The sequence below is a fragment of the Lactuca saligna genome, chromosome 9 (assembly GCF_052625555.1).
Source record: "Lactuca saligna cultivar CGN05327 chromosome 9, ASM5262555v1, whole genome shotgun sequence".
Classification (NCBI taxonomy): Eukaryota; Viridiplantae; Streptophyta; class Magnoliopsida; order Asterales; family Asteraceae; genus Lactuca; species Lactuca saligna.
In genome coordinates this window covers 183,576,034-183,600,233 of record NC_136425.1, presented here as the reverse complement: position 1 = coordinate 183,600,233, position 24,200 = coordinate 183,576,034, and the positions used below count along the sequence as shown (strand labels likewise).

At 32.6% G+C, this 24,200-nt stretch overlaps 1 protein-coding gene across 2 annotated transcripts; it reads right to left on the bottom strand.

Moving 5' to 3' along the window:
• Positions 1-426: 426 nt before the first annotated feature.
• On the bottom strand, positions 427-11,360 carry LOC145018397 (putative sphingolipid transporter spinster homolog 2). Of its 2 annotated transcripts, XM_078976288.1 has the most exons (16): positions 11,297-11,360; positions 10,826-10,956; positions 10,588-10,719; positions 10,398-10,499; positions 10,191-10,295; positions 10,013-10,088; positions 8,021-8,095; positions 4,435-4,537; positions 4,278-4,341; positions 4,107-4,198; positions 3,950-4,026; positions 3,707-3,820; positions 1,897-2,016; positions 954-1,082; positions 803-881; positions 427-722 (listed from the first exon to the last, which is right to left on the bottom strand). In XM_078976288.1, exons 2-16 carry the CDS (start codon positions 10,882-10,884, stop codon positions 610-612), a joined length of 1,440 nt encoding a protein of 479 aa, XP_078832414.1. In that variant the 5' UTR covers positions 10,885-10,956; positions 11,297-11,360; the 3' UTR covers positions 427-609. The 2 variants fall into 2 exon arrangements, with proteins under 2 accessions (XP_078832414.1, XP_078832415.1); XM_078976289.1 differs by lacking the exon at positions 8,021-8,095.
• Positions 11,361-24,200: the final 12,840 nt, after the last annotated feature.

Sequence of the window (24,200 nt, the reverse complement as noted above, 5' to 3'; positions counted from 1 at the left end):
GAGAAAATAAATACGCCAAGATTATTACAGTCATTTGAATATTCAGAGACACTAAATATTCAACGAAACGAGTTCAAAATGACCACCGATCTAAAAAAAACAATTGAAATTTAGATCAAATTTGAAAAAAATAAAAAAATAAAAAATAAAAAATACATATCGTAGAGACCACGATGTAGTCTTGTCATTTCATATGTATATTAAGATTTAGAAAATCTCACAAATGATAATTAACATTTCTCTTTAATGGACGTTATATATAATGACTATTTGCATGCCAATTTTTGTCGAAAAGATCACTAATACAAAAAGAGTTCCAAAAAAAAACCGTTTAAAAGGAATATTTTAAACCCAAAAAAAAATCCTTCATGATATTTGTCTAAATATAATCCCGTTTTAAGATTTGTTGATGAAAGTAGCCGCATTTTATTAGAGCTATAAATATTAATCACTCTTTTAAATATCTTAAATACATATTTCCTTAGTCTATGACCAAGTAGCTTTTCATCTTTATTGGTATAAAAAACAGAGAAAAAACTATAGATATTTTATATATCCGGTATTAGTATATCACGTGTCAACTCCATTAATCTTTTCATCTTTCCTTTTTCATAATAAAGCAGAAGTAATATCTCCATTAGCCACCTCAGATTCAAGCAAATGTGACATATCTGGCTGCTCGCTATCTTCTTCATATCTATCGACACTATGAAGAAAGATACCTGTAAAAAACAAACATACCACATCAAAAGAAAAAGTCGATCTTCATTTCATTTGTACAAAAAGATGAAAATGCTCTTACCTATAAACCATATTCCGGCTGCCAAAAACAATATTGACGTTGAGATCAAAATAGATGTCCTCCAGTTATCAACTTTGTCCTGTGTCACACATAAAATAATCGTTGATTAATTCAAAATGAAGAATAATAAATAAATAGGTAATTTTCAAACCTGTAGGATTCCAAAAAGTGGGGGGGAGGGCACGTCACCAAAGATGTGAATTGACACAGTAGATATTGCCATTGCTAATGGTCGTAAACTTGGTTTAACAGAATTGAGACACACAAGATTCACCGGACCCTGTTATTATTTTTTTATTTGTGTTTTTATCAGAATCTAAAGAATATTACTGTGATACATGCATGATACATGATAATATTCCAATGGCTAAACGCAAGAAATTGCAATATATTTTTTTTATTACAACATTGTACTTTTAACTTTTTCTTCTTAAAGCGTTGTATTTTGAAAAATCCACCTAATCAAGGGATTGTGTTTTCAATATCTTTTTTTCATAATAGAACATTATACTTTGATAAACAACCTTCCAATCTCCTAGATTCTTTGAATGTTAGTTCTAGTATTAGGAGCCATGTTGATTGCTCTGATACCACTTTGCTATCATCTCCCTAAATCAACAAGTGTAATCACGAATTGAATTGAAAAAACAAGAACATATTGATATTCAAATGTTTGTTAATGATTGAAAGTATAAGTCTAGCTGTTCGAGAAGCCAAGGATCTCCTACAAGAGAATAACTCTCAAATAACCGAAACGATAACCCACAACTATCATGCTCCAACTTTGAAAACAAAACTTGTATTACTAAATTACTTAATAACCCTTTAACTCAGGAGCTTATTCTTTAGGCATCTTTCTTGTTTTACCCCTTCATTTATAAGTGAACTGCAACGGTGGCTTAAAAATATAGCAATAAATTTTTTTTTTTTTTTTCTATGGATGATCTTACTATAAATAGTTGTTTTTCAAAGTACAATGTAGCAAAAGGAAGAAATGAAAATGGGATGCTATAAGAAACAAATGAATGAAAGTACATTATTATTACTTGCATTGAACACTAATTCAAATACGTAACAAGTTAATTTCAATTTACCTGACTGGCATCAACAAGAATCTCCCCAATTAAAATGAGAACCAAGAAAACGTATATGTTGCTGAAACAAAAGGCACTAAAGCAAAATATTGCTCCAAAAAATATTGCTATGGAAAGTAACTGCAAAAGGTATATATATATATATATATATATATATATATATATATATATATATATATATATATATATATATATATCAATCAACCAATATAAACCACAAATTTTCCTTCGTATGTTTCTTGGGTGGGACAAAATTTGTCTTAGTCTCAAAACACAGGACAACATATTTTGTTATGACATGTTATGTACTTGAAATATTATTAACAGTAAATTACATGAATCATCCCTCATACATGTACCAAATGACATGTTTAGCTTATATTTTCAAAAATTAACTTGGATCGTCCCTAATATGTTTAAAAGTTGTGTGCTTCATCCTTAATATCGTTAGTCGTTTATTTTTCCAATAAGTGACCGAAACGTCTAAGGCATTTTAATCTTTTAACTTTAAAAGAAAGACAATAAAAAAAAATAAAAAAATAACCCTAACTCTATTGACTCTCTCATCTCCCACGTTAGACCACATGGTATGTATGGGAAACATCTTTCATTTTTTGAGTGTCACATTACCTTTCACTTAATCTCCTTTCCCTGAAAGCTCACTCTCTTTTCCCTCACCAACAAAGATAGGAAATTGTCACTTTTCACTACCTTTCACTTTTATTTTTATTTTTAAATAAAAATAATTGATTTTTAAGATTTATATTTAAAAAAGTAAATATAATTTTTTTAAATGATTAACAAACACAAAAATTAATTAAACTAAAAATACTTCATCAATTAAAATAAAAAATACATAAAAACAAAGTAAGAATAAAAAAACCTAGAAAACAACCAAGATTTAAGAAAACATAACCTAGATTTATATATATATATATATATATATATATATATATATATATATATATATATATATATATATATATATATATATATATATATATATATATATATATATATATATATATATATATATGGGAAAAAAATTTCATAATCTTTTTTTTCTTCTTCAAAACTAGCTCGAAGGCCAGTCCCAAAAGATAATCGATGTCTTCAGTTTTTTCACCCCACCACTATGTTAATGATGGATTCAGATTCAATGGGTTTCAACAATAAAAAATCAAACCCACTTTTTCTTCTTGGTTTCAGTCTAATAGTTTTAATGGTGGAATATAGGTTTTAGTTTCAATTTGTGTGGACTTCAAAAATCAAAACCTAATCGAGTTTTTCTTTACGAACATGTGTTCTTTTATCTTTCTTCCAGTGATTTATGGTTATTGGTCTTTATTAGGGCATTGATATCACTTGATTTCTTGTATGTATTAATCATATCTGGAAAATTTCTTATTTTGTTACTATAGATTTATGAAATGGAGGGAATGTTAGAAATGAAAATGAAATAAAATCTTGCTTTCTTCAAGAACAAGAACTTCAAAAAATGGAAATTGAACGAGTTGGGGTTTGTAACAAGATTTGGTTCCTTGGTTGTGGGGGTGGCGTGTTATGGTTTAAATTAGTTTTTATTTTTTTTTAAATAATTTTTCTGTAAAAATAAGGGTAAATATGTCAATTTACCATGGTTTAACAACAAAAACTTAACATCATTAACAACATAACCAAATGTACAGCTTTTAAACATACTGGATGGTCCGAGTTAATTTTTAAAAATAATATTGAATGTGCATTTTGACACCTGCACGAGGGACGATTTGTGTAATTTACTCTATTATTAATAAATATAAATATGTACCTTAAAAGCATTGGGGATTGTGGAATTTATGCGATCCAAAATAAGACTTCCTCCTATTGTCCCCACAATTCCACCAACACTTATGATTCCTCCAAATAATAAATCAATATTGTCCTGTAAAATATGAAAAATCCAAATGTGGGAAGCCAATATATATATATATATATATATATATATATATATATATATATATATATATATTTCTTGCATACTAATTTTGGTTTCTATATAAAACGTTGTTACCACTTGGTATATGTTATAACCAACTTTTAGGCCCCAATATGAATATACACCAAAGACGAAATTATACACTATGTAACCTATAAATCCATTAAAAATTAGAAGATCAACAAATAATAAATTAAGTGAACAATAGTTGAGATTGAAGAATATTAATCACCTAGAACATTTACAACATATACTTTCTCACTCAAAAGAGCCTTCATATCTTGCCCAAATCTTGATAACTGATTTAATGTATATGAAACATAGCTGAAAAAAATTCCGGTGTAAATAATATAAAATGGGTTTTACAGATGAAACTTTTATACAATATTGTTGTGTGAAAGACCTGTAATCTTTCTTTGAGAACTCTTCATTTAAGAACCATGGGATGATTTTTGCATTTGACATGCCTACATGAACATCGAACTTGTTAAAGTATATTGAAAAAAGGTGTTATCTTAATGTTAATAAAATACTAATTTAATAGAAATTGTTAAATGTACCTTTCATTTGCAAAGGTTTCATTACATAACCCAAAATAGCAAATGGAAGCATTAGAATTGCTTCGCCAAAAAATGCATAGCGCCAACCTAAACCACTTCCAACCTATAAATCAGAAAACATAACCGAATACGTATGACATTCATTGGAATGAGACTGATGTGAATGGAAAAAAAAATAGTCTTATGTCCCAACCAAAAAGATTTGACAAGATAGGACACAACTTGTGTTTGTAAAAAAATATTTTTATGAAAGACTTGAACCTTATATATATATATATATATATATATATATATATATATATATATATATATATATATATATATATATATGTGTGTGTGTGTGTGTGTGTGCATTTTCTAGATTCATGACCCACTTCTTGTGGGACTTCTTGTGGGGGATGGATTTATAAGAATCCTAACAACATGATTGAAGTCTAATGTTAAAATGAATAAAGACAAGTTTATCCGCTCTCTTGACATTTAAACGATTTCACTGGACACTATGGATATAGAAGTATGTACTCCAATTTCTCTGTGCTGAAGAGCTATTAATCAGTTGGTAGAGTACTTTATTGCTACTTCTTCCAATTTTGAAGTCTCTGATCCATATGTAGCCCACCAATCAACTTCATCCATTGTCACGACATCGGCTTGCGTTGTGGCTTTAGAGTAGATTCCTTTTTCATATGAAATTTCGCAAATTATTCTCGTAACATCCTTTCTTCTTTAATTTCTGCAATCCTATGAAACACTTCCATAAGACTGACTACAATCTTTATGTTTTGGTTAGGAGCTTTTCTTTCCATGTCACCGGGTGCCAACTTCTCTAGGTAGTAATTATCATAAAATTTAGGACTTAAAACAATCCCCACACAATAAAGTGGGATCGGCATCTTTTCCATCTAGCCACAACAATATTTCCAACTTGAGGGTAATAACTTGAATATTTATTTCCAACATATTATCTTTGAGTTCACCTAGCATGTTGTCCATTCTTTTATGTTGTCCATTCTTTCATATATTTCTCCCATTTTGGGACCTTCACCATCACAAAACTTAATTAGCAAAATATGGGGTTTTTGTAATAGCCAAAATATTCTCACCATCTTTAGAAAACTCGTAATCCTTAATTGTATCAGTGACCTTTGCCCAACTATTCGAATATTTTCGTTCCCATTTTTTACCCATTCCCGCCAAGAATTGAGGATGATAGTCATGCAAAGGGCCTTCCTATAATTCAATAACATGTCTTCGCAACCTTCAATAACTCCAATATTGAGTTTTCTCTAAAAAAAATGTAAGCCATGGGTGTAGTTAAGAAAATACTTGATAATTTCCTTACCTTACTTATATGTTGAGGTTAGCTAATAAAATTTGATAGCCAAGTCTTTAAAGATCATATTCACAGTGTGCACACAAAAAGGAACCAAAAATATATATGTATACCTTCTTGATTTCCCACCCAACCGTTTTGCAATTAGTTGTGTTGTTTGTTACAACGTGTAACGCATTGCTTGGTCCAATGCTATTAGTGGCTCCAAGAAGAAACTTAGAAATTACAACCCCTTTTTTTTCACCCCGTAGAAGTCTTCCGAGTACATAAACATTACACCATGCAAATTAAGCACAAGAAAATTGATAGAGGGTTGTGTAACATTACACCACCAATTTGATACGATTGAGACTCCTTGTGCATATCATGTGTCTTTAACCGGAGCTCTTTCTCAACATCTTTAACACATTCATCAGATAATAAGGTTCTTGCTTTTACACATGATGGGGGGTTTGTATCCATCTGGTGTATTCTTGATGGCACTAACCATTTCTAGAAATTGCAAGTTAGGTGACATATTGAAAAGGAATTCCATTAGTACACAATCCTCGAATCATCATCAAGTCCATCGTGTTTCTCTCTAATATGCCAAAAGATTCTTCTATGTGTTTCCTAAAGGATAATTTTTTTAGCGAGTACTAAATTCTTCAAACACTTTGAGAGAGCAAAATTTCCTGCTTCTTTTACATTCTTCAAAAGTCTTTCATGCCTTTCTTGATCTCTAATCATGGTTAAGCATCTTCTAATGTCAAAAAGTGCACAATTTTGGTGTAAGAGCTTGTAAACTTCCCTTTACAGTGATTACAAACAATGCAGTTATCGCGGTCAAAATTCAAATAACGATCACCGGCTACTATTTGAAATCGTGGTGATCAATGTCATCAAAATCACAATCTTGATCGTAAGAAAGTAAGATACTAGGTATGAAAAATGACCCATATCGCATACAAATCGTATTTAGGGTAGGATCGCAGGTATGATCGTAGGATCGGGATCCGATCCGATCCTACCTTCCCTTGACTTTTTTTATGCAAATGAAAAAATGGATTTACAACTTCATATATTTTATCCTTTACCAATTTATCGTTTATCATTTTGTATTGTAAGTTGTAACTAAAGTTTTGAAGTTTTTATAGTTTTTGAACAGAAAACTAAATGTTTGAAAATAATTAGTTAAACTTATGTTTTATTTTGTAGGGTCTTAGGATCCCGATCCTAATCTTTCAAACCCAAAAACGATCGTACCTAGGATCCTGATTTTGACAACTTTAGCGGTGCGGTTGTATATCGTGTTTTTATGTATAATTTATATTATATATTTATATATAATTTATATATTAGAGTACTAATACTAATTATATTATATAGAACCAATATCATTAAAAGTCATAAAAATAAAAATAAAACATAAAGCATAAATACATAATATTCTAATATAGTAATATGGAAATTAGTCATGCATTCTAATTAAAAGAGGAGAATTTGTGTGCTTTCTAATTAGGTTTGCATTTTGATATCTGGGCAATTGGGTTATTTAAACAAAATCAATATATTCGGTTGAGCTAGTTAAAAATAGAAAGAACATAATTATATTTAAATAGCCCATAGATGCATTTTTCTTTGTCAAGTAGCGCAAGATGGACTAAATTGTAAAGGAAGTGATTCGTACACAACAATTTTTCTCCACATACAACAATTGGTGCTTTAAAATGTTGTATTGTACAACTCTGTAAAACATAAATTGTTGTGTGTGGCGAAAATCTGTTGTGTATAGGGGAGGACGCAGGATTCACATGCAGGATTTCACAGTAGGGGTTGCACGAGAAAGTCAGGGGTTGCACGATAGTAGAAAAAGTAAAATTTTTAAAAATTTCGAAAAATTTTCAATTGCGGCCGGAAAAGTTAGGAGTTGCCGGTGCCACCGGTGACCCCACCTAAATCTGCCCCTGGTTGTGTACAAATCACTTCCTAAATTGTAATATCGCCTGTTGCACCACTATTGCATTGACGGAAAGAACAGTGGATCACGATAACAACGCCACCACTATTTGGGAAATCACTGTCATACACCTCTATGAAACATTATAGTACCACTATTTCGTAAGAGACACAGTCCGCGATTTCCCGCCGAGAATGAAATCTCAGCTGGAACGTGAAAAAAGGACGTCCTGAACACCGAATTAGAGGCGTTTGGGACGAATTAGGTAACTATGCTAGAAAGCTTGTTTTATCTTATCTTATATGGTGGCATACCAATCCACCATAGACATCACCAATAGCAACTCCAGCAGGTACGCTAATATGGAATATTCCCAGCCACAAGGTTCTCTATAAAACAAAATGGATGTAAGTTTGGTTGTTGCAACTATAAATTAAAATAATAATAATAATAATAATAATACTCAGTCCCAAAATTATTATCCACAGACAAGAAACAGATTAACGAAACATTAATTACAACTAACTTTATGCAATAAAATAACAGTTTTGTTTTTACTTTGCATTTAATGTTCTATTAACTGTTTAGTTGGTTAAGTACTAATGAGAGAATATTTTGATAAAAATATTATTTATTTTTAGAAATGAAGTATTATTTTGAAACAAACAAAAAATGAAAAACGAACTATAATTTTGGGACGGAGGGAGTAATAAGTTAATGTCTTTGGGAAATTTTTTAATAAACTCCTAAATTTTATTTTTTCAATAGAAAAGTCCCGACTTTTAAACTTTTTGACATGTTCAGCATGTCATGAAACTAGATTGTTAATTTTTCCAAAATAATGACACTTTTCTGCAGATTTCGTCAATATTTGTATATAATGTATAAACGTATTTTTTTACGTATTTATATCTATTTTTACGTGTGTGTGTCTATATATATATATATATATATATATATATATATATATATATATATATATATGTATGTATGTATGTATGTATTTTTACGTATATTAAATGTATAACCCTATCTATATCTATTTTTAACCATTTTACATATTTTTATGTACTTTTGCATGCTATTTTTTTTGTATTATATATTTATATGCATTTTTACATATTTATGTATTTTTTTAAGTTTTTTATATAGATGTTTATGTATTTTAAATGTATAAACATATTTTTTACGTATTTATATATATTTTTAAGTATTTTACATAGTTTTTTTATGTAGGAAAACAATCTAGACATACTCTAAGAAACTGTACGAATCGGATGAAACGGTGAAGATGACTTGAGGTAGAAAAATACATAAATATGTAAAAAAAATGTAGTTATACATTTAAAATACATAAAAATACAAAAACATCTATATAAAAAACTTAAAAATATATATATAAATACATATAAATACGTAATACATAAATAAAACATACTATAGAAATACATAAAAATATGTAAAATACTTAAAAATACTTATAAATATGTAAAAAAATGCATTTATTCATATAATATACATAAAAATACATAAACATCAATATAAAAATCTTAAAAAATACATAAATACGTAATACATAAAAAAAATAACACAAAAAAATAAATAAAAAATATGTAACACCCTTAAAAATACATATAAATACGTAAAAGTATGTTTAAAATTTTAAAATACATAAAAAATGTAACCAATTATATAAAAAAGTGTTAAAAAATTCCTTAAATACGTATATATATATATATATATATATATATATATATATATATATATATATATATATATATATAAGTCCGTAATACATAAAAAATAACACATAAAAATACATAAAAAAATATGTGTAATACTTAAAAAATACATATATAAATATGTAAAAAAATACGTTTATACATTTAAAATACATATATAAGTAAAAAATACGTTTATATATTTAAAATACATAAAAATACGTAAACATATATATACAAAAACTAAAAAAGTACAAAAATACGTAAAAGTAGATATAAATATGTAAAAAATATGTTTATATATTATATATAAGTTTTGACGAAATTTGATCATTATTTTTGGAAAAATTAAGGATTTCGTCTCATTACCTGCTGAACAAGTCAAAAATGGCTCAAGTGAATAAACTAGTCGGTTTCTTGGGCTTTTTTAATCAAAAAAGTTAAAAAGTCGAGATTTTTCTATTTTTAAAATTTAGGATTTTATTAAAAACTTTTCCTAAAAGTGTGAAACTTTTCTGGAGATTTCCCTAAATTAGAAACACAAAACATATAAATGTGTGGGAATTAGCAAGTAACAAAGAGAACCTGAGATACTGGAGCATTCTCAACAATCAATGGAGCTGCAAGACCTATATAAGAGGCTTCACCAACACCAACTAACCTGAAAACAACAATATTTCAGTTACACCAAAAAAAAAAAAAAAAAAAAAAATCAAATTTATGAAGGTTGATGGTGTTTGAAAGGGTAAAATGGTAAACTTACATTCGACAGATAGTGATCGACCAAAAATCAACCGAAAACCCACAACCAATTGTAGCAAGTGTCCACACCGACAATCCAACTCCAATAAGTCTAAAAGGATTAATGCTGTGCTCATATACACAAAATAAATAAATAAAAATTAGAAAAAATAAAATAAAAATCAATCATGTGACACATTAGCTAATGATTCAGAAACACAGAAACTACCTTTTGGCTAAGGATGCAAATATTGGAGATGCAATAAGAAGTCCAACCATGAAAGCAGAAGCTAGAATACCATCTTTAAAATTGCTTAGATCGAAATCACCCCTTTTGACAAAAAAAAAAAAAAAAAAAAAAAAAAAAAAAGTATAAAGAACATATGACGACTAATGATGTTATAAAGATAACGACTTACTGAATTCCGCTACCATCTGAACACACATTAATCTCTGAACAAGTTCTAGGGCTCCCATTTACACCATTAGTGGAAATTGCTCCTCGATCTATATAATTTATCATGTTGATCGCACAGAAAAACACAAGCAACCTGTGCATTGTGTGAATTCCCACGTTAGTTAGCTGGATTTTGTTTTTTTATCTAATCAAGAAGTGAAAAGGGGAAAAGAGATGAAACATGATGAATGTACGTGTACCTTTTGGGAGTGAACCAAGAAGGAGCAGACTCAGGTAATGGAGTTGGATCTATTGCCATTTTTTCCTTCGTCTCTGTATCAGTGTGAGACAAGGGCTTGAAATTTCTTGATCTTCAAGTCCCGTGTTAAACCTTCATTCATGTACGATAATTTTTTTATAAGTTCATAGATACAGTAATAATGGAAAATGTAAGTTTTTCGTCTGATTCTATGTATGATTCCTTCTCCACATCACATCTATATCCAAAACCTAAAGATAATTTCTGCGAAACCCTTTTTTCCCACCATAGAAATCCCGAATAAAAGTCTTCGTTTCGGTAATTAAGGTAGAGACCCGAAATTAATAATCATCAATCCGACTTGAGGAAACACACGTTGATGAATTTAATACAAAAGAAAAACTGGAAATTTGGCGGCTGCTAAAGCAAGTACTTGGATTTGCCTGAAGAAAAAAAGCTCGACTGAACTTACAGGAAGGCTGTGACGGCCGACCGAGACGGTGATAGGTGGCGGGAGACTTCGAATCTGATCAATGTATTTTGAATATGCGGCATGTATGTGTGTAACAGCTTTTTATAGGTAAGGGTAAATTACAAGAATGGTCCATATGGTTTGGCTAATATGTACGCGTGGTCCTTAAATGTTTTTGTAACTCGGAACATCCATGGTCTTGGTCCCTAAATGACTTAAAATGACAATACTACCCTTCATATATTTTTATGTGTTTATTAAGAAAAAATATTTAATAATATGTATGGATCTAATCCATTCCCTTATCGTTTCCTTCGTTGCCCCTAACCAATCACATTCACTTCACTGCACTTTCTCACAATTACAATAGAGGTAAGATTTTTATGGTGTTTTACCATTCAAACCGATAAGAGAAATAAAAATGTTGTGTGATGATTGTTTAGTAGTGTAACGGTAGTCTGGTGGTGTGGTGGCGGGAACGATGGTGCCATTGTTCGTATTTTTAGGCTTTCCTTGAACTTTAAGGTTCGACTTGACAAACATAAACTATTTTATTTTTTAAGTTTATTGCAATTAGTGTTTTGTAATATCATAAAAGTAGTTTATTGTATCTTATATGCTATCATTTTAATAAGTTACTTGAGATAACTAGTTTATAGGTTGTTCATTATAAACACGTGTATGAGATGCCACCTCATCACAACACATTCCACCAATACTATTCTGCCGCCTGAGGCGGCGTTCACACATGGAATCCTTCGTCAAGAGAGACACGGAGAGAGAAAGAGAGGAGGAAGAGGAAAAATAGAGAATTCCTTCCCTCTCATCATTTGTAGTCTTCACCACCCATATATGATAGCCTAAAGGCTAGTTTTTCAGTTAATGTGTCAAACACAATATAAATAATATTTTATAATTTTCTTCACTCGTATAAACCTCATTCAGGTTAATTAATATAGGTCAAGATTCCATACTTATGGTGGTAAGATATTATTAAATTAAAGATCCAATTTATTTATATTGTAAATAAATATTAATCTGAATTACCAAAACCCTTTAATGACCGAGAATTGACAATTGACACGGTAAATAAACATAAAAACACATAATGAAAAGGGTTATGGCTTGACAGTGTATTCTATGAATTAACTATAAATGTGTATTTAAATTGTTAATGTAGGTAAAAAGATATATTTTAAAATAGTAATATATAAATTTACGTAAAAAAAGTACAAGAGCAAAATATAAACATGTCATTGATACATTAATCCCTCAGGTACAAACCACAATCAATTGTCATGGCCAAGTGGCATGGTGGGCTAAATCATGCATACCATCCCCAATGCCACAACTATGGTGGTTCATGGTATGTGACATGGGCAATGAACCAATCCCTTTCTTTTTCTCTCTTCCTTTCCCTTTTTTCTTGCAACCCTCTTCCTTTTTCTCTTTTCCTCACTTCTTCTCTAGGAATACACCAATGACCACAACAGTGGCTTGTGGTGGTATTGTTTGCTTACCTGAAGCTCTCCATACTTCGTGGTTTGTCGAGTATACCCTTCGGCATTAATGCAATACAATTTGACTTGTTAACATGGTATTTATAACACTCTAAATCATGTATTACTCTTTAGACCCTTGAAATATAAAAGATGTCATAAAAGGTCCCTTAGTATGCGGGGCATACTCCGGGAGTACGCTTAGCATACTAAGGATGCATGAACACAGAGGGTGGCCGCGTACGCATGCCATACATATAGGTACGCAGGGCATACGCGACAGAGGGCCAAAACCCTAATTCTCGGACTTCACACCTATTTAAACACCCTTAAGCCTCTTAGATCAAACCCTAATCAGCCTCCATAGACTTATTTCACCCTTTTACACCAGAGATCCCTTGTGGGAGTGTTTTTGAGCTTAAGGAGTGTATTTGTGGCCATTTTATAGTTCATTCAAGAAAAAGGAATTGCTAAGCAAGCTTGGAGTAACATTGGGCTTCAAGAATCTGCATCTAGTTCACCTTGAAGAGCCTCTGGAGGTATAAAGTCTTGATCTTGCCATCTTATTCATTAGATCTAGCTAGGGTTTTCTATATTGTCCTTTTAGTTGGTTTTGGACCTTCTCTTGAGAGTTGAGCAACTCCAGAGACTGAAATGGTTAGATTTGAGCTTTGTGAGCATGCTAGATGCATAAAGGTGCTAGCTTGAAGAGTATCTCAACTCCAAGCATGAGTTTGAAGCTTTATATGAAGTCCTAATGTGAAGAATGAAGTTCTTAAGTCCCATATAGCATGCAAGGTGTAACGTCATAAATTTCCAACCAAAAATTTTCATTTTTACAACCATCAAAACATGAGTAAATAGTTTAGATTCCAAAATAACAATGTAGTCACAACCGATTACATAACAAAAGATAAAATAGTTTCCCCGAGTGTGTGTACGGTCACGCTGGCGCCTTCCCACGGTCCTCACTCGTACCTGAAACACATAATGCAACAACTGTAAGCATAAAGCTTAGTGAGTTCCCCAAAATACAACATACGCATATACGCCTTTCCAGGCCTTGACCTTCCGGTCCATGTGTCTCAGGGGACTTCCGTCTCGACTGGGTAAACCTTCCGGTCCTTCCCACGTCAACCCTTACAGTCCATATGACCACGCCTTCCGGCCCATATCAAACATATCATACATGACACATATAGCAAATAACTTAACACACATAAGGCATACATCATAATCGACCTTCCGGTCACATAGTCAAAACCCTTCCGGGTACAGTATAGTGAGAAGACTCACCTTGTTTGCCTCGCTAAGTCGCTAATCGTGAATCCTGAAATCACTCGGGCTCGAACCCTCGAGCTGCAATCCTCCTATGATATTATAAATCTTTAATTATTACTTGTACCACTAAGGTGGACCATCCATATCAAGTCAACACAGGTTGACTTGGTCAGCAGCCTTAGACAATTTGGAGCAGACTCGACGAGTGCACAATAGTGACTCGGCGAGTCTACGCGTTTTTGCCAACTCTCCAGAATTTTCCCTTTGACTCGTCGAGTACTCCCCCGACTCGACGAGTTCCACCTGGGCCTGAATCACGGGGCCACCGCGACTCAACCCGCCGAGTCGAAGGTCAACTCGGCGAGTCCCAATCTGACTCGGTCCACCTGTCAAAACCTTTCCAACTCTCTGCGACTCACTGAGTCGCCCACAACTCGATCCGGACTACACACATGATGGTCTCAAGGACAATCTTCAAGCGACTCGTCGAGTCTGTTCTTCAGACTCGGCGAGTCCATGCCATGCACCACCTAAAACTGGCTTTTGCGGTCAGATCCGTTCCATACATACATAGATCTGGCCTTCCCAAGCTTATTTGTCACGTAAAGTCTCAGTCTTGGTTGCCATGCAATGCATACAAGGCTTCCTTTGAAGAAACAACCACTTATTTGGCAAGTTTAGCTTCTAACTCAAAAGAATGGACATAAAGCTTGTCATGAGGGGTCTCCTGGACCTGCCTAAGTCCAGATCTAGGTTCCATGTCTCCATGGGACCTCTCATACTTCTTATTCAAGCCAAGAAATGCAAGAAGAAACCCTAGATTTGGCCCATCAACACAAAACACGAAGATTGGCTTAGAAAATTACCTCAAGAAGACCCCCTTGATGAAATAGCAACAGATCTAAGCTCCCCAACACTTCAAGCTTGCTCCTCTCCCTCCTTTCCTTGCAATATCACACAAAATGATGAACAAAAGGCCTTCAAACACACTTACAAGGGCTTACAGACGTATGGAGGCTCTTAGGGTTCAAGGTGGCCGCATATGAGGGCCATAAGGTCCTTTAAATAGGGCTTAGGACCGGGAAATTAGGGTTTCATTAAACAGCGCGGACTCGCCGAGTCCATCCCTTGGACTCGCCGAGTCCGGATGCGAACCCCCGCTCAAAACGCGACCCGACTCGGCGAGTTCGACCACCAACTCGCCGAGTCCCCTCACAGAATGACATAAATATGAAATGAAGATACCTGGGAATTCGGGCTGTTACACAAGGACATAAAGTTGCCAACTTTATGCCCTAGGATGTCTTAATGAGCTCAGATATGATAATAGACGTTAGAACATCGAGTATTAAGCACTTAATGTAAGAAGGTGCTTAATTTGTTTGTATGTGAGGCGTAACCTAGAATACACAACGCGTACATGTTAGGGACTCAGTACGCTGCGCGTACCAGGGTGGTATGCAAGGTGTATGCACGTCAGGTGAGCTAAGACTTGTTTTGGGCTTGTGAGCCCTTTGGGCCTTAATCAGTCACTGAGCTTGGTCAAGTTTTGAGTTAGTGGGCCAACTTATCTGTTTTGGGCCATGAGGCCCATTAATGATTTTGGAGATGGAATTTGGGCCTATTAGCAAAGGAAGACTTTTTGGGCCATTGTTAAAGGACTTAGGGTTAGGTTCTTCAATTGGATTATGTTCAACCCTAACCTTAGGTAATGGTATTATTGTTCAGCAAGGGTGTTCACGGACTATTAGGAGAGCAGCTTTTAGATTTAGCAGATAGAGGTGAGTCTCCTCACCATACCAATGGGTCTAAGGCACCCAGGCTGGCCCATTTTATGATATGTGGTACACTAGTTGATGTAGTCTTATGTGGCATGTTAGCTGGTTATGTGCTAGGAGGTATGCTAGTTGTGTATGTGGTATACTTGTATGGAAGATCATGGGAGAGCCCATGACACTTGGATGTAAGACCATGTGGCAAGCCCATGGCTTTCCTATTAAAGACCATGGGGGAGCCCATGACACTTGGATGTAAGACCATGCGGGGAGCCCATGGCTTTCCTATTAAAGACCATAGGGTGGGGGGAGGCCATGGCACTTAGGTGTAAGACCATGAGGGGAGCCCATGATATCCTGGAGTAAGACCCTGGGGGGAGCCCACGACATCCCTATATGTTGTATGCATGACTTATTTGGTTTATGTAACTTTTATGGCTAATATGGTATATGTGATTATGTGGACTGTGTGGAGTATGCTCTGGGTAACTCACTAAACATTAGCTTACAATTTGTTGATTTGTTTCTAGTACTTATGAGCCTAAGGGCAATGACAATGCTTGATGGCGCGACATGTACTCTCCGACATTTGATTTGATGGGACACTCTGATATTTGATATAAAATGTTGATGTTATGGATTTGAAAACCATTGTCATTGATATTTCATAATTTATGAGAATGTTTTGGTTAATTAAAAATAAAATTTTTATTTGGAAATTTGAGTCGTTACAGTATTCAATGACTAAACACATTTTAAAGAAAAATGATGACATAAATGGGTAAAATAAAAGTATGTTGTCATTTTATGTCCTTAATACGAAACTTTATAATGTTTTAACTGAGATATCTCAATTTATAAATTGAAATATCTTGTAGATTAGTACTAGGTTAATATATTGAATGGATTTATGCAGATATCAATTAAAATAGTTAAAATAAGATACATTCATAACACATGCATACATGATACAACACTTAAAGTGAAATTATTGAGTTCTATTATGTAAATATAGTCAAGATTTGGTACGATGTGTTTAATTTCAAACATTTAAAGAACAAAGCAACATAGTTAAAACTTTTTCTGTGAATTATTATCATAATTGTTATTAGTTTGACAACGACTTTCTAATTTTATCCCCAATTTTTATGTCATGTAAAAACCATAAGTTTTTAGAAAACATTTCATTTTTAAGCTATTATCATTTTTAACATATTATCTGGTCGTTCCTATGTGGCAAGTTACCATATCGATTTTGGCTAACGTGGCTATTGACCTGAATCACCTCATCATCCCATTAGGAAAACAAAAATGAAAACATGTTAAAAAATCACACACCGGTATATATATATATATATATATATATATATATATATATATATATATATATATATATATATATATATATATATATATAAATCTAACATTTTTTTCTTGAATCTCATGCATTTGAAACCCCATTTTTTTACTTCCTCAAACCACATTCATTTGAAACCCGCTTTTTTAACTAATGCAACTCAAAAGTTTTCTTAATTATGATTTAACACTCAAAAGTTTTATAACTTATATTATGTTTAATTAGCATTTAGTGAAAAGTTTACTATAAAAAGATCAATCTTTTGGGAAGACATGCATACAAATCATATACAAATTTCAAAAAGAATACAAACTTAAAGGTTTTTGTGTTGGGTTGAGGTCTTATGACCACTTTTGGAGATATGCTATTATATTAGAACTTTTAATTTGTAAGTTTGTTATACTAGTTCGTCAAGATTGTGGATGAATGTATCATTTTTACTTATAGTTTGATCACACTATATTTTTTTTCCCAGTAGTATAAATTAGACCATTCAAAATCGTATGTTTAGAGATATTTTGTTTTCTCAAACCAAACCATTCAAAATCATATGCTTAGAGATATTTTTTTTCTCAAACCATATTGATTTGAAAGCTACATAACTTTTTATATTCCTTAATTAATAACATTTATAACATTTATAAATTTCTAATAATGTGTTGCATTCTCTTATTATATATGTAGTTATATTAGTACATTTTTATTACAAAAAAATCGTCATTTGGTTGAAGATATTGTGATTCAAAAGTTTTCATATAGTTGAAGCATTCACGATCCAAATATGATGATTTGAAGAAATGGGTTATGTTGCATCGATGATAATTGCAATATGATTTTTCTTTTAACCCAAACAAATGAAGTTTTTCTATTCTTTTTTATATTCAGTTTCTTATTTAATCTTTATATGTAATTTGTGTGTATTACTCAATCTTGAATGTGACTCTCCAAACATCAATGTTTTGCATGAAATATCTTTTTGATTCTTCTTTTTCAAGAAAAACATTTTGATTGCAAGTTAGTAAAGAACTGTCATCAAGTTTGTATGGTTGAATGGTGTTAAATGAAGAAAGAAAATTCAGAAAACAGATATAGGTTTTTTTGTTTGAGCAAAGTAGACTAATGTTAGTTTTTTCTTTTGATTTAAATGTATATTTATGTAACATTATTATTCATATATTCAACCACCCAAAGTTTTTATTTATTTGATTGTAGTTTTTCTATTTTGATTATGTTTATTTTCTATTATTTTTTTGTTAGGTTATCCTACACAACAAATTTAGAAGACAATGTTTAAAAGATAACATAATTTTTTAACATGGATATGTAATTATGACCGGCTTATCATGATATGTTCTTCATATGAAAGTAATTTATCCATATTATTACGACAAGAATTGCATATGACATTTACGAAAGTATATATTATATGTGATTTGTTTAACATATATATGCACCTATGTATGTTATAAATTTATAATAAAATATCTTTATGTTTAATAATTGAAGGGATTAAAATGATGCATCAAAACCAATTATTTATAATAATAATAATAATAATAATAATAATAATAATAATAATAATAATAAATACACATTTCCAAGTACCGCATTCATTTGAAACTCACACTACAACTCAAGAGTTTTCTAATTTATGTATATTTATTAGTTACAACTCAAGAGTTTTTAACTTATGATTATTAATTAGTAATCACTAATAACTTTTTATTTTCTATTTTTTATAAGGTTGTAAAGTTTTGCTCATTAAAAACATTCATGTATTTAAACAGATTTGTGATTTAGAAATAAAGAGTTAATATAAATGTTATAATAGATGTTTAGTGTTTTTATGTTAATTTGGTAAAAGTTATTATTTTAAATATATAATTGTATTCTCGCGAAACGCACAGGGATTCGCCTAGTATATATATATATATATATATATATATATATATATATATATATATATATATATATATATATATATATATATATTGGTGGTGTTCGTGAGCCTTGAGAGGATTATATTGATTATTTTGCTCATTTTGAAGGAAACTTTGAAGATTCAAGGTGCTTAGCTTGGAAGGAAGGTCATAGATCTAGAATCACCCCACTTGTTGCTATCTATTTGAGGTATCAAGTTCATATCTTGGCTTGTAGATGATTAAATCTCTTCATAGTCTGTTTTTTTTATGCTTTTGGTCCCTTTTACGGTTGTTTGAAGAGTTAAAACGTTTTATGGGATTACTCTTTTAGATTTGAGCTTGATACGGTCTCCTTTTGTATAAAGGTTCAAGCTTTATGGTATTCTTGGACTCATGCATGAATTAGATACCTTATTAATCCCTTTATAAGATTAAGAGCTTCATTTAGCCATGCATTAACGTAAATTTAGCAACTTTACCTGATTTTCCATCTCAAGGAAGTCAGATATATGTCAGGAGATTTGTCTTAATGGGTTAAGTGTTAAAATCTAGTTTAGCTAAATAGAGTGAGTATGCTGGGTGCACAAGCAGGGATGCTTAACGTACAAGCCTTCAAGCGAGTACGTGCTGAGTACCCCCCGCGTACTCAGTCTGTTAGGCTCATATGTATGGGCTTCGGGTTTGGGCTATCTTTTGGGCTTTGTTATTTAGGGTATTGTTGGGCCACCTAAATACAAGTATTTTGGATTAGGAAAAATTGTTGGTCCTTAGGGTAAGGCCTATGTAGAGATTTGGGCCCAATTTGGAAAATTAGGCCATATGTGGGCCTTAGATGGATAGTTGGTTTTTGGGCCTTTTAGATTGAGAGTTTGGACTTTAGTCTTGGACCAAAATAAGTAAGGGGTAAAATGGTCTTTTTACCCTAAGTATAGATTGAGGGATGTAGATTTCACTCTAATTGTTAATTAGGTGTTATGTTATATTGATATGTAACGTCCTAAAAATATAGTCTAAAAATTTCGTTTAAGTTTAATAATAAAACCACAAGTCATCAAATCATTCTGTCAAAACATAAATCTCATTGCTCCAAAACATTATTATTATCAAAGTAAAACATTCCAGGCTGAATAATCAATGGTGTGTGCCATGCGATCATCCCGATCTCTTCCCTCCGCTACCGGAAGTACCTGAAACCAAAATTGAAAACTTTAAGCACGAAGCTTAGTGAGTTCCCCAACCTACCACATACCTTGCATAATCGCATACTGCAAATACTGGGCCACACCCACTACTCCGGGCCTCGCACGCTACCTCGGGCGTCGCCCGCTACAACAGCCCCGCCTGGCTTCGAGCCCCGCTCGAATACATATATGTTTCTCTTAGGCCCCGCCTGTCTCTGGCCCTGCCCACTAAGCACATACTACATATAACCATAATATATAACACATAAACTGAACGTACCATACTATATTCCTGTTCTAAGGCCTCGCCCCTGTCCTGCTGAATATGAATCATGGAACCCCATCCAAGCTCCTGTTATTAGTGAGATACGGGTCCCCGCCCACACTCACTCTTTTCCTATCTCGGGCCTCGCCCCTAATCTGCTACTAATGAGTTACGGAACTTCGTCCGTACTCTGATAGTGGTGAGATACGGGACCTCACCCACACTCACCTCCCTACCAGGCACATACAAGTATCACACAGACGACAAGTATAACCTATCATGCAAACAGTCCTTAGGCTCCCGCCCGACATCAGACCTTGGTCCGAATTATCATACTAACATACTATGCCTAGGGATAACCCCCAAGTTTTCCTACTCATAACTACATGGTCCGACATTGTGGCCTTAGACCTATTCACACAAATGGAAACTCACCTTGCACTGCTGAAACTATTGCTGATACCTGATGGGATTTATACAAACAATCCTATACGTGCATGCAACCCTAGAGTTGGATCTATGTTTTCACTATTAGTTATACAACTTTATGAACACAAAAAGAAACCTAGCATGCTACTACTATTTTCGAAATCCACATAAAAGAATATAATACATACCTTTTGTTATTATATAGTAATAACAACTAGTTTCTTGAATCTCCTTAGCTTTGAAAGCAAGTACCACAAGTATACTACCTCTAATGGCTCACAAACACCAAGAGCAAGAGGATGACTTAGGAGATGAGGAGAAGCACCTAAAAACGTCTAGAAACCCTAAGGAAACTCTTGGCCACGTTTTTGGTGCTCTAGGGGTCCTTAAATAGTGAGGCTATTAGGGTTATCAAACAAGGAAGCCCTAATTTGACTACTTAGGCCCTAAGCAGCCCATAGACTCCCTTCTTAGAGGCCTTGAACGATTTCTAATGGGTTTCCCCATGAAATTCGTTCACCCCTCTAATATGGAGTCCATTAGCCCAATATTCAACTATCACACAATTGACAATTCTAGTCCCCTTTATTTAATTAATCTCTTTTAGCCACAAAATTAATTCTTATTAATTCTTGACTATTATTAATTAAACAATATGATTTCTCTTTTAATATATTATTAATAAATCATAATTAATCCTTTTTCTCCATAAATCATCCTATCAAGTTGCTTGGGTGAAGGCAACCTAAAAGGACCATGCACAATCGGGTCAAGTACATACCAAATTAGTTATGGACTTAGCCACTAATCCAACAGTCTTCCACTTGGATAAGTCTAATAACTATTCTGCGTATGACTTCAGATCCTGATTAGGAGTCATAGCTTTCAAAAGCCGCTGTCAACTCTGATCTTATCATAAGCGTTTCCTTTAGATAAGGGATCATATAATCCTCCATTCTTAAGATATCGTATAGATATAAGACATGAATTTTAATCATTCACTCTATACTGTTTCCCGACTTCCGATTTATGACGACTGACAACAAACTACAATTGAACCCATCAACTTAGTCTCAGCTTGGTCAAGCGCTTAGGTGCCATCACTAAATCATCAAGGGGCCCACATATATCGCTTTTATCCCACTTTGGGTAAAAGGAATGGATAAATTTCGACTCATATGCTCGCTTGCATTCACTCATCGAATCACACACAACAATAAGTTTTATAACACCAAGTTACTGGTGCGTTTACTTATCATCAATGTACAACCGACCAGAAAATAACAACTCACACGTCTCGGTTGCAAGAATATACAATATTATCGACTCACAGTCACTCGTGATAAAATCCATGAAGTGATTCTTGTGAGCGTGGGTTTAATCCAATGCTCAAAATCATATTCATAAGCACTCATGAACGTTGCAACAAACCTTTGCTATGTCTAATACACTTTAGATAATCTACAAACTAATTCATGACAGTCTTCATTCATACCTACTTCCAACATATGAACGACTGTGGACCATTCGAATAATTTGATTATTCTGAAATAATTATTTATTCAGTCAGTCAAAACATGCAAAGTGAAACACAAGAATAATACTAATCCTATATGGTCCCAAACCTTTGAGTATAAATAAAACACCTTTTATTTATCACCATATCGATTAGTCATTATTTGTTGTTTCGGTTAATTAACTTATTACTTGAATTATTACTACAATTGTGCCATGCTCTTAGCATGCACACAATGTTTACTTATGGTCATTACTTTGTGAAATAGATCAAATGAACACATTTCCAATCATACTCATTTCACAACTCCTAATCCTTATCACAAGTATAAGAATATCAAATTCTTGCCACTTATAGAATATGTTATATTCTAATGTTTCATGCAACAATCCTTTCGTAATGTCACTGCACTAAAGTCACAAAGACTATTGCCAATGAAATTACAAAGTCCTCTATTGGAGATTGTTGCAAGACAATTACATAGATACGAAGTCTCATATTCAAGGTACATTTCTTTGAATATCCTTCTGCATAAACATTTCTAATCTAGACATATAAACGTCCAACTCCCAATATGGAAAGATTTCCACATTTGCCATATGACTACTCATTATCAAATCTTGTAATAATAATGTCAGTATGGTCCATCCACTACTATACTTCCAACTATTCACAAGCAACCAATCCTTGGCGAACCTTAGATTGTCCTTTGATAGTTGTTTAATAAACTTAGTCATGTCCGCTTCTAGTCCTTTTTCCCTTTTAATGCTCTAGGCATTTGGAAAATTTTAGAACGATCAATTATTACAACATATGCGATTGATCATATACTCGAATCGTATGGAACAAGAAGCATAATGTCTTACATAAAACCGTGATACTTTATCAGTCTTTTGCCATAATATTTATATTTGCCACGTTCTTAAAACTCGAATTAAGAAAAGGGATGCTGTAATCATAATCGAATTTTGAGAATGCAATTCATGTATTTGACTAAATTTGATTAAAATTTCTCGATCTAAGCTCTTAGATTTTGAAATGAAGTACAATATTCTCTCCCTTAATTATAGCAAAACAACTTTTCAACCCTTGCAACTTTGCAAATTAAAATACTTGTTTTCTATAATTATATTGCTAACTTGCAACCTACCATAATTATTATGCTCTCACTATCATGATGATTATTATCATATAAGCATAGCACTTATGCTCCCACTAGCTTTGACATGCATTCAGAAAATAGCTGAACTTCCAGAAAACATTGCCTATTGAATTTCTGAAGTTCATATTTCTAATACCAGATGCTCTGATAAGCCTTTATCTAAGCTTCTTAAACTTATACACATTTGCCTTAGATAGCTCATATGTGTGTCTAAACAATTCAGAACTTATATCAATAAGTCCCAAATTTTAGACTAATTGCCAAATCTCATAATTCGAACTATGGAAAGGGATGTCGTAACCATAATCGAATTTGAGAATTCAATTTTCACAATTTCTATCTTCTTAAAAACTCTCTCAGTGAAAGCATTTCCTCACAATCATTTTCATGATGGAGGGAATCTTATGACACTTAGATTTTATGGTGTATGTGTTCCTATCCATGTAAATTTGCCAAAACCAAGTTTGCGACAAATCCAAACTCATATGGACTGAACTTTCTTAATTTTGATTTCTTG